We start from the raw sequence: 12,486 nt of genomic DNA, 5'->3' as shown, positions 1-12,486 counted from the left end.
CAATATCAGGTATAGGTGGTTCTTACAAAAGTCAAATCCACTTCAGCTGATATTGTAATAAAAAACTTGGAAATGAAAAAAATCATTATTCCGCACAGCTACGTGTGCATTACTATACTCCTGACCGCCCACAGTGTAGAAAGGTCCGGAGGTGCTTTGGCTCCACCTCCCCAGCTTGCAGGGAATCCTTTGTTGATTATCCAACACACAGATCTGTGTTTCGGTTATTTCTGGTTTAATCAGCTGGCATTGGTCCTGAGAGAAAGATTTAAACAGTCCACTGACAAAATTGCTTTGTAATCGTAGTGCTCCACACTCACAGACTTGACGCATTTCACTGACTATAGGGTGATTTCCCACTGTTACAAACAGTGGCAATACCTCTGCTACAGTTTTGCTTTTGTTGAGTTTATAACTTCTACAGTGTGAGCTAAACACTTCCTAGCATTTAGGTGCATGGTTTCCAAGTTTATTTATTAGGGTTCAGGTCAGATCTCCTGTTGGTGTACACTAGGCCGGGTACTTCAGCTAGTTAGAAATAAGCACTCGACTTTGAATGTAAAATGTATCATACTTTAACTGCAGAATTTGCTAAAGAATCGGGGCAAAATTTGTGACTTATTAGACCAACCTAGTTATTTGATCATTTTTACCACCCCAAAGAGAACAAAACAAACCAAGCAGCTTTAACAATTTCTGTATTGTACGTATTTCTTTTACATCAAAAAATGTACAGTTAACTAAGTGTAGTAACAGAATAGTGTACAAAAAACAAAATAAATCCACATGCATTTATTAGTAATGCCATGTTCAATAATAAGGTTTCCATTAGTCAATCCTGCCAAATACTGTACTGAAGTACTATGTACTGCAATATTATTCCACATCATCTTCAGTCAAACTGTGAGCACTTCCAATCCTCTGAAACAAAAGAAAAGAAATGTTTTACGAACATAGTCGGGATAAACATAAGACTGTAAGCACATAAGCTTGTAAAATTATGTTAAATATTTCAAAATGGGAAAAAAAAAAAAAAAAAGTAAAAGCTACCATGTCCGAGTAACTTTACATTCTCTTGGTAATGCATGTTGCTCAACAAGTGGTTTTGTTTTTTTTAAGCTAAACATATAGGATAATCAGGTTGAGTTATTTTTTTAGGCAAGCAGCATGATCATAAGAATTGAGTGAAAAAAATGTTATGGGCTAACCTTTTTTATGTTTATTTTTTTCAGTTTATTTGTTATTGAAGCAAAAAACAGTATCATTTTACTTAAAAACTCCCAACTCCACAGCAGTCATTCACAAGACATGAATTTAGTTTCACACAGTGAAATAACTAGCTTTGTCTACAGTACATGTGCACGGATCATATAGATTAGCATTAAAGTCACTTTAAGATGGGCAGTTAAAATACAGGTTAAGGAAACACCTGTAGTTTTGACCTATATTTCATCCATCAACACCCAAACCTGCATAGTCCTGCGCTTTTTAACATGAACTTTACCAAAAGCCAGGACTGACGTACTCATGTAAAGCTCACAAGAACAGGCACACAGTCCTTTACCTTAAAATAGGACTTAGGTCAAGAGGGTAAAATGTGCTTTTATCTCTACAAAGGAGGTCAATGGTCAGTGGATAGAGCACAGTGAAAGATTGAAACTGAATGGCTCAAAATAAGAAAAAATTTGTAAGAAAATTAATAAAGGCTTAAACTACAAACTTATTCCTAAAATTTAACTTGTTGTGGCTACCGTTAGATTCAAGAGGGACTCACAGGATATAGAAGACAAAGCAAAAAAAAAAAAAAAGTTCAACGTCTTGATTTACAAAACTAAAGCTGGTTGATGGCATACAGAATGTGGTTGGGTCTCAAGCTTTCATCGTAGCTAGCCTAACTCCATTTGACATGGAAGGCAATGGAGTCATTTAGTTTTTAATGCTTGTTTTGTTAACAAGGCAGGAATCCGTGTACTCATTGAATGACCACAAATTTCAGTTTGTATAAGTGATGCTTCTACCACAAATTGTCAACGATGCATAACAGTCACCAGTGTTTACATGGGAGTTCAAAATTGTAACCTATACCATAATATTTTAAAACAAGGCAATTGCAAGGTGGTTCACTGCTCTTTCTAACTTTTCAGGGCCTTTGCTTAAACAAAACCTAAATGCCTGGTAGCAGCCCACGCTACATAACTGCTTTTGACGGCTCAGCCTGACACCAAACTTGTCAGTTTATCACAATCATGATTTTGTGGATTATGTGAAAATAGTTTATAAGATACGGATACTTGCTGCAGATCATTACCACACTAAAATGTACATAACAATATGCAATTACCTGGCTAATGGTTGGTAGTTTAGTCAAGAGCATCTGAAAAACTTGAGGTGGAAGAGTTTGCTGTAACACTTGAAGCAGCTGTTGAGGTTGTCCGCAAACAGCAATGGCATTTGTTAAGTGATCAACACCTTTTTCAAAATCACCTGCAGACAGAAAAAAAGCATTTTATTAAGTCAAAATCTTTACTTGCATTTCAAACTGAATTCTTCTAGATAAGAGGGTGTACCACAAAATGTTACATTTCCCTATGCCAAAGCACATTGCAATCAACTTCCTTAAAAAGAAAGTTTTGCATTTCAGATATAAGCATTTATGACTTCTGGACCCGATTATGTAAACATGCCTGCACAGCTACAAATCTTCTCATTAGGCAGTTATATGTCAGGCTCTCTTTCTGTATTATAGAATACAGCTGCTGCCTGGTAAATCAGCTTACTGACAGGAGGAAAAGTGATAAGATGTTATGGGAGGAGGGCAGTCAGTAAAAGAACAGACCCACACCTCTCCATTTAAGCTGAAAGTTAGTGGAGTGGTACTAATCTCAAACAAAAACAAATACATTTAAGGTATTCAAAAAGATTTAATAAAATACATTTACTATAACTGCAAATTAATTTAGACACAAAACTTCTATTTTAAAGAAATTATGTAGTCAGATTCAAATTTGTGTCAGAGTCTCATGAAAACTACTGCCTGATCCCTAAATACCATATAAATTTGAGAAACAATTTCTTTAAACTACTCTTGGCAATCCCTAGTCTCCATATGTAATATACAGCAATAATACGAATTCAAAAAGTTATGTTTGTTTTTAAACTTAACTAATAATGTACTTTTTACTATATAGCATAGGCCCAGGTTTGATTGAACATTTAAATAGAATGCAAATAATTGTTATGAAGAAGGCACATTATCCTTCCAAGATAATAATGCTGCTTTTTGCATGGACTTATCTTCCAATTGTACAATATCACATTACATTTTCTTGGCTTATATATAAAAACTTGAGAACATGGTAAATGACAACCTTGTGCTAGCAACTCCTCTCCAAGCTGAATTTCTTCAAGGAAAAACTTTTGAACAGCCTCAGCATCTTTAAGATCAGGTAGCTATAGGAAAATTAAAATTCAAAATTAGTCAAAAAGAAAACATTTTATATCCATACATAGAAATGTCTGGAATATTACTATTACTTTGTGCAACAAAAACAGTGAACAAACAGGAAAATAAGGACTCAATAACTTTTTACAGAACCCATAAAGCTGTGTCTCATTAGGCAATAAAACGAAGGCTCCATTTTAGATAATAGCATAGTACAATTTCATTTCAAGTAAAAGCCTTAATGGGAGTGAGAGGGCTAGTGGAGGACATAAGGAAGATGCAGCCCATCACGGAATAGTAGAGACCTTCTACATCTGCACTGGAGAAAGTAGTGATGAAATTAGGCCTCCATTATGCTTGCCAAAGGAAGAGTAATACTGGATAAGACACCTAACGCTACAGTTGCTGATTGGAAACTGCACTGTGCTGAACTTATGAGGTCTCCTCTGTTGCGGAAGAACTGGAGTGCCGGAAGAGGAATCACCACTATACAGAGAGGGGAATGTACTATTTTTTTAACAATAGTATTTAAAGCAGTAATGCCCACAAAGTATTATGCTTTATTTCACAAGCTACAATTAAGTGCATACTCCAAATCCACTCTGATAGCTCACTTACCCTTGACTGACCAGATCTCTCTTTAGCAAGTTTCTGTTTTCTCCTCTCTAGGGAAAAATAAATATATACTGAAGGTAAAATAAAAACAGCAAGCAACAAATTAAGAGTTAAAGTCGCGATATTGTGAAAGGTGAAAATAAAATATAGATCTCCCTACATAGCACTCCTTTCCCAGGAGCCCCATTTTTCACTGCACTCTTCCTACAAACAAAATATACAGTAGCACCAGACTCTACATCATACTTGCCAACTCTCCCGGCAAGTCCAGGAGACTCCCGAAATTCGGGTCAGTCTCCCAGGCTCCTGCGAGAGCTGGCATTTCCCCTGTATCCCGGAACTCCCTTGTTAAAATGACATGATTCACAGAGAATCGCATCATTTTGGCCCCGCCCCCACGACAAAACATTTTACTCGTGGTGCGGGGCCAAAATGACGCAATTCGAGGCACCCCACCTCCTCCCGCCCATTAGTCACGCCCCTCTCCCAGACTTCGCCTACTGAAAGTAGGCACGTATGCTCTACATTTACCCACAATTTGAAGATTGAAATGAGGCAGGTTAGAATATGCATTCTGCTGCATTATGGTTTTAAAAAGTGTTTGTGGAATATTTCCTACTCTCTGACACAGTGCCAAGGGCTTAACTAATACAGATATGTGACTTTTAAATATCAAGGCATATTATTGCAGGTATTCTGGCTCAACTTTGCAGTGACAGATCTGTCAGTGCCCCTACAATGGAATCCATTAAGCTGTATCGATAAACTACGTATCTATTCCTCTAGCATAAAAATATTCTGGGTCAGTGGAAGTATAAAAGCACATACCTATAAACACACACATGTGGGACACAGAACAGTGAACAATTCTACTTCTAGATCAATAGTTCAAACATCTTATTTAATTACCGAAGTAATTAGTCATTTCAATTATAAAGTGCACATTATCATCCCCCCACCCTTGGGAGACATTATTTTCAACTGAATTCCCCAATGTCCATTTATCCTAACAAAACATCCCCCTACACTGTCAATCTAACAAAAATGGCACTGCAGTAGAGCATTATACCGAAAAGGTAAGGGCAAGAAAGGGCCTGGGGCTGCTGCATTTATGACAAATAAGAAGCACACACGATTGGAAAGATCAAAGCCTTGAAATACCTTTTCAGAGTATATATAACATTCAGTAGATTTTTTTGTAAAAGTAACCGATTGCACTACACCAGATTACCAAACTTAACATAATATGATATGATAACGGATACAATTTTCCACAACTCAACATTAGTGTTGTAGAATAAATGTCCCTCATTCAACATTACATTCAGCAGTTGCACGCTACATTAAGTCAACACGTTGCAACATAAATATATTATCCCACATCATTACATCCATAGTCGCTGCCTCACGTGTACAGCACGTTGTGTTACCACCACTACCGGCTGCAGTCATGTCAACAACCTACAGCCATCTAATCCCTGGCTACCCGCTCCCTTCCAGCAACCCAGGGGTCTTACTCTCTCGCAGACGGTTCTTGAAGTTGGGGTCACTCCTCCTTTTCTTGTCGTAGTAAAAACAGTAACCTAAAAATAGGGCCCCGCACACCCCGGCCGCTATGGCACTGGTCTTCCCCACCACCACCATTCTCCTCCTCTCGCTCCTCCGCTGCCCTTTTCCTCAGATATTACAGTGATTGATATTATAACCACCCGCAGTCCACACTCTCCTTCTCCACCCTTGGAGTAAAAAAGATGGTCGTCCCGCGATGATGACGTTTTAATCAGCGACGACACGCTGTAAGTTTTTTTCTAGTTACAGTATGACTTTTTTTTTTAAGCTTTATTATCCCAAATAACAAATGACACAGGTACATGTTCTCGAGCAAATACTTATAGTAAACACGGAATCGCTCTCTTTTGGACCGAAGCGCTCATCTCAGTTTAGGTCTATCTGTATAAGTAAACTCCAAAGGCCCTCACAAATGCAAGTCGCTTTCCATTTGAGTAGTTTGTAGTGCTTGCATTTCTATCTGTACTCTAGTGTACGTTCTGTAGTACAAAGGACTTTGATATGAGCAGTGGCGGATCTAGATTTTTCTGTTAGGGGGGGGGCGCTTTACCGATTAGTCCCGACTCCTCCCCCTCTCTAGTCCTGAACCCTCCCCCTTTCCAGGCCTGACTCCTCCCCCTCTCCAGTCCTGACTCCTCCCCCTCTCCAGTCCTGACTCCTGTACTCTACTACAATGTGTCTCACAAATAAATGTATTTTAAGACCAAGTTTGTTCTTTATTTTAAGTAAAACAATAAATAGCTATAAAATCACAACAATGAGAGCAACAAATAATGAAAAAGACAGAATGATCAACAATAACAAGAATAAATACAAATAGGTAACTTTTTACAACACAAAATCCAATCTTCGATTTCCGCTGTTTGCAAAGCGATCAATCACTTTGTCCAGGTCTACTTTAATTTCCCGATGAATATGTACAAGAGCTAGACCAGTTAACCTCTCCTGCCCCATTTGGCTTCTCAACCACGTTTTTAAACGACGTAAAGAAGAGAAGCTCCTTTCAGCTGATGCAACACTGAGAAGACAGACTTGTCTGCACGAACGGAGAGAAGGACCAATGCGTCCGAGAAGACAGACGGCTATCCAGACCAGAGACGTTTTGCCTTATGAAAGGGGTATTGTATATGAGTGTGTGTATAATATATATTTATATATTACACACATACACACACATAATATACACATACACACATTATACACATACAGTCATGAACACGCTCCCAGCTGCCGTGACTTTGGGGTGTTTGCTGTATGAGGTCACACACGATTTCAGCCCGCAGTCTGTCTCTACCTATCACACAGGGTATAGACCTATGGAATCACCCCAACACAGCACTCTCACACCCCCAGACACTTCAGGTTCTGCCTCCACCTATTGGGTACGGGCAATAGGACCCCAATATACTGTCCCACACTGGCACGCAGGCTTCTAGCTATTCACAGACTAGCAAGGCCCACACCAGCACACAAAGGGTTACCTCTTCACACCTCCAGACTGTTACACAAATGTACATACAAGCACACACAGCTTGTTAATCAAATGTATCAACAAATTACACACTGGCAAATACAAGGGATGTCTGATCTGCATATCTTAAGCTGGTCTCCTCACAAAGGGTTTGCCTAACTCAATTACCTCCTAGTCATTTGGTCACACATTTATATGAGTTGAAGATCAGGTTAATTTATGTATTCATGCAAAGTTTTATTTGGGCCCGGACATTCAATATTCTATTTCAGCCTACCAGATTTATGCTCTCATCCTGACACACACACACACATTTTATATATATATATATATATATATATATATATATATATATATATATATTACGCAAACTCGTGGTAGTGGGACCTATATATCAGTCAGCCATTTTAAATCACACGGAGTTATCATTGTCACACAAATTAAAATGTTCATTCTAATATAAAGACAACAAAGCAGTTGCATTTTATAGACACTGTAAGCACCATCACTACTTTAGGTCACTATTTTATATGTTGCTATAATTTACAAATCAAGATTTATATTTTGACAAATAAATAATAAAGATTTAATTTTTCATTTTTAAATGGTACACTTAAACAAACACACTGGGGCTGCAGCTGCCATGGAGGACAGATACACAGAAAATCACCTAAAGCTCAAACTTCACAATCTACTCTCCTGCTCGTCCCCCTTTCTAAAGAAATCAGTAACACACCATAATTTACAGTTCTCTCTCTCTGTGATAACCTGCCCCCGACCCCCCAGAGATACCACACTAAATGGACAAAGCTATGAGGGGCTACAGACTCCACTTACTAGGTCAGGCTGGTCTCTCTGGCTGGTAAGCAGGCTGGAAGGAAGGCTGGCTGGTAAGCAGGCTGCAAGGAAGGAAGGCTGACTGCTCTCTGGATGCAAAAGTGCAATGTGCTCTGCATGCAGGGAGGACGAGTATAAAACATGTGGGGCTGGAACGCACAGTTCCTTCTTACTTCCTGTGTACATACACAGTACCCATTCCCCACCCAGACAATGCTGCACTATATAATCATTAGTCGACTAACCTGTTATCCAATTTAAGTCCCGCCCCCCACCAGACAGACTAAACTGTCATTGGCTCACTAAAATGAATGACCCTGTTTGTTTCCCTTCCTCCCTTCTCATTGGTGAAGCCTTAGCCTCTTACTTCCTAGAGTGCCTCCAATCAGAGTTGTAATAGTGTAGTAAGGAATGCCATGCCTGCCTGCTGCTGCCGCCACCCAGCCCAGCGTGAATGAATGAAAATGCTGGTGATTCCCTCCTCCCAGTCTGCTACGTCAGCCATCCCAGCCAGCACCCAGGTGAGTGAAAGGAGGGGGCGGGATGGGGGCCGGGCTGCCCGGACAATGCTTCCTGTTGGCAGTGAGATTACACTACAAATTAAATGCAGCTGCAGTGTCTTAGAGTGTCTTAGGGGGGGCGATCGCCCCCCCCCCCCCCTGGATCCGCCCCTGGATATGAGATGTACTAAAAGGGGTGATCACAAAAAGAGGTGATCGGGATGATTTCACGCAGTTCACCTCCAAAACACTGGATGGCAGTATTTTATTTTATTTTCATTTTAGATTTCACAAACTACAGCAAACAACAGATTTTAAATATAGATAAGATTAAACTAAAAAAAAATCTGTAACTAGGACTCCCAAAGTGACCTATAATATCTATATAATTTGCAGTAGAGAGTGCATTTTATATATATATATATATATATATATATATATATATATATATATATATATATATATATATATATATTTAAATCATACTCGCCTACTCCCCCAGACTTTACAGGATGTTCCCGGAAGAGTAGGCAAACCTCCCGGACCCTGTAAAATACTGAAATTCATGTAGTTGAATAGCGGGAGGGGGGCTTAATCGAGTCATTAAGCCCTACCCGCTATTCAATACCGTGAATTTGTTTATTTTATGGTTGGGGTGGGGCTATAGTGATGTAATGACGTCGTCATGCCCCCTCCTACCTTCTGTCACATGATCTATACTCCGATCTCCCGGAGTTAGATTTAAAAGGTTGGCAAGTATGATTTAAATATAAGTGAGTAGTTAAAAAGAAAAAGAAGCGCTACACATAGCGTAATTCTTTCTAAAGTCACGATTACAAAAGTGCAAAGTGCCAATTAGGACCCGTACCAAAAGGTAATACATAAACACCTCATCTGAAATATGTAGAGCCTTCTTATCCTCAGGAAATGGATCCAAGTATGAACTAGAACTCAAAAGGATAGACATGTTAAACATGATTTTTTTTGTTAAGGCCTCATAAAGCCTTTGTTCAGCCATTTTTTGTAACTCGCATAGAAATTTGATTTGCTAAAAGAGATTTTTCATTTTTCTGCTGATATGCAGTTTTACAAGATGTAAGCCCACGGCCTTGAGGTTAAGCTGACATAGAGAACTCCTGAAGTTATGTATCAAGATATGTGAATAGGTAGTTACATTTTCAGCTCGTAGTGTGGGAGCTGTGCCCATGACATTGGACATGGCATACAGGAGATGAACCTCCAGCCCCCTTTAGATAAGAACAAGACTCATCTGTCCTCAATGGAGAGAAAGTTAAACACCTCAAGAATACGTGAGAAATGTAATCAGCTGCGCATCCAATAGACTATTCTATGCTTATGACGTAGGATTCATATATTCAGTAGACTATAAAAACTTGTATCTTTGAATCAATAAACAGAGAATATTCCTTGTATACAGAACTTGGTCTGTGTCCATTCTCTCCAGCTAATTGAAGCGCTTCCAGATATACTTGACACCACAGGCAAACTTGGATCAGAATTTTAGATCTAACAAACACAATAGTATAGTACGTTCTTGTAACTTAGAATTCAATTAAAGCTCAAGCAAATAATATATACAAATATTTAATAGAACCAAGAGCAAAATAATGCCATACATGAAATATTAAAAACATAGGCTTATCTGTCCTCTCAAGCGATAAGTACATCAAAAAGTACCCAACGTGTTTCAATAAAAGACTTTCTCAAGGGGTCAAATACAACATAGTAGTTCAGTGGGTTTAAATAATAAAAACAATACTTGTCTGACGAATCAGGTCCGGAACAACTTCCCGCCGCCAAGGCTCGCAGAACGAGTGTTGGAGCGCATCTGGAACACAACCGCATACTTCCGGTATTCTGATACATCACATCCGGTTTGTCATAAACAGCTTAACATGCCGACCCACATAAGACAATTAATATCATATCAAACTAATAACATTTAAAATACAAACAAACAAATTTGCTTGAGCATATAAACATATATTAAAAAAGCCCAGAATCGGGCGCCATTTTCTAGAAGACCAGTAGGCTATCCAAATAAGAATAAAATGTATTACAATATTGTTAGTACAATATAAATATGAGTATAAATATCACCATATCAATACAATGTAGTAAAATCATGCAACATAAACTACATAACACAGGATTATAAATTAACATTACAACCAATATCAGGCATCATTTTCTAGAAGACCAATACACTATCATAGATACATATATATAAAGGTATAAGAAAAGTATATAAAAAAATGTATAATTATAATATGATAATACATAAACATACAAAAAAATGCCAGTATAATGCATACAGACCTATGGAAAGAAAAGAATAATCAATGAATGAAAGAAGCTAATTCATATCCCTCATTTAATCCATTATGTGCGAGATTGTTAAGTCTAAATATCCAAAACAGTTCTCTACATGTTCGTCTACTAGCCAAATCACCACCACCACGTGAACCTAATGTGACATGCTCAATGCCCTTGAATCTAAGTCAACTAGAATCAGCATTGTGATGTTTAATAAAATGTCTGGATATGGAGTGTAATTCGGATTTATTCCTGATGGCCCTTACATGCTCCTGGATTCGTAGTTTGAGACACCTCTTAGTTCTTCCCACATATTTAAGATTACAAGGACACTCTAACAAATAACTGATGTGATTAAACAATTTATTAATTTCTGTATTTTAAATTATTTTATGTTGGAAGAGTCAGAAAAGGACTTGTTTGAAAATGTCTTATTTTAAGTTGTCACCAATTTACACATATTGCAATTAGAACATTTAAAAAAAAACTTTAATATTTCTCTCCATAAACGTCTCACAAATGTTTTCATTCTTCAGTAGGCTTGGTTCAAGGAGAGAATTCAGATTTTTAGTCCTTTTAAATATAATGTCAAGTTTTTCCACCATTATAGGACCCAATATTGGTTCCATAAAAATGATCTTCCAATATTTATTCAAAATATATCAGATCTTCTTTTCATCTTTGCTAAATTCAGTAATAAAAGAAACCATTTCATTCCTAACCTTTTTAACTTTATAGGTGAACAATTCTTCCCTCTTAATATTATTAGTCTCTTCCAAAGTTATTATTTCGGGATAACACCTTTCTCAAAATCTATCTGTATAAATCGTCAACTGTTCAATACATATCTCTCTATCTGAACAATTTCTTTTTACACGGTTAAATTGAGACTTAGGAATATTATCTTTCCATTTTTTAAGATGACAGCTATTATAATGCAAGTGACTATTTGTGTCAATTTCTTTAATGTAAGTTTTAGTCTCAATTTTCTCCCCCTTAATTTCAAGTGTCAGATCCAGAGATTCTATACTAGCATCACTAACTTTAGAAGTGAATCTGAGATTGAAATTATTATCATTCAAAAAAAATCCAGGAATAACCACAAATTATCCATTGGACCATCCCCATTAAGATGTCATCTATATATCTCTGGTAAAAAACAAAATTTCTCCGAAAAATAATTATTAGTATTATATATGAATTCTATTTCCCATTTTCCCATATACAAATTGGAAAAACTGGGTATGAAAGCCATACCCATCGCCGTTCCACATATTTGAAGGAATTTTTTTTCCAAAAATGTAAAATAATTACGTGTCAAGATAAACCTCATGATGTCACAGATAAAATCCCTGTGACCACCACTCAGTCCATCATCAAGTTCCAGATAATATCTAATGGCTTCAATGCCCTTATAGTGATTGATAGAAGTATAAAGGGCTTCCACATCTATCGTTACCCATTTATAGCCACATTTACATTGTATAATCTCCAAAAGTTGTAATAAAGATTTAGTATCTTTTAAATATGCTGGGAGATCTGAAACATATTTTTTAAGAAAAAAATCCACATAATTCGAAGCATTAGAGGTTAGGGAATTAATGCCTTATATTATAGGGCACCCTGGAGGTTTTTTCAAAGATTTATGGACCTTTGGAAGATGATAAAAAATAGGAATAATAGAAAATTCCTGTAATATATAAAGATATTCATCA

The 12,486-nt window shown here is 37.4% G+C and overlaps 1 protein-coding gene across 1 annotated transcript; it reads right to left on the bottom strand.

The window, feature by feature from the left end:
• Positions 1 to 681: 681 nt before the first annotated feature.
• Positions 682 to 6,178, bottom strand: TOMM20 (translocase of outer mitochondrial membrane 20). The gene is made up of 5 exons (XM_075203327.1): positions 5,575 to 6,178; positions 4,061 to 4,107; positions 3,369 to 3,450; positions 2,342 to 2,484; positions 682 to 921 (listed from the first exon to the last, which is right to left on the bottom strand). Exons 1-5 carry the CDS (start codon positions 5,699 to 5,701, stop codon positions 877 to 879), a joined length of 444 nt encoding a protein of 147 aa, XP_075059428.1. The 5' UTR covers positions 5,702 to 6,178; the 3' UTR covers positions 682 to 876.
• Between the last annotated feature and the right edge of the window lie 6,308 nt (positions 6,179 to 12,486).

Source organism: Mixophyes fleayi, chromosome 3 (assembly GCF_038048845.1).
Source record: "Mixophyes fleayi isolate aMixFle1 chromosome 3, aMixFle1.hap1, whole genome shotgun sequence".
In the NCBI taxonomy this organism is placed as follows: domain Eukaryota; kingdom Metazoa; phylum Chordata; class Amphibia; order Anura; family Limnodynastidae; genus Mixophyes; species Mixophyes fleayi.
Note: the sequence above shows the minus strand (reverse complement) of the source record. Positions and strands in the feature narration are given on the sequence as shown.

What these genes read in the sequence shown, in the direction of transcription:
- TOMM20 (XM_075203327.1), bottom strand. Translation starts at nt 5,701, where the DNA reads ATGGTGGTGGTGGGGAAGACCAGTGCCATAGCGGCCGGGGTGTGCGGG. An exon ending in CAAGAACCGTCTGCGAGAGA is followed by an intron (nt 4,108 to 5,574) that starts GTAAGACCCCTG and finishes ATTTTTCCCTAG; the next exon opens with AGAGGAGAAAACAGAAACTT. An exon ending in AGAGATCTGGTCAGTCAAGG is followed by an intron (nt 3,451 to 4,060) that starts GTAAGTGAGCTA and finishes ATTTTCCTATAG; the next exon opens with CTACCTGATCTTAAAGATGC.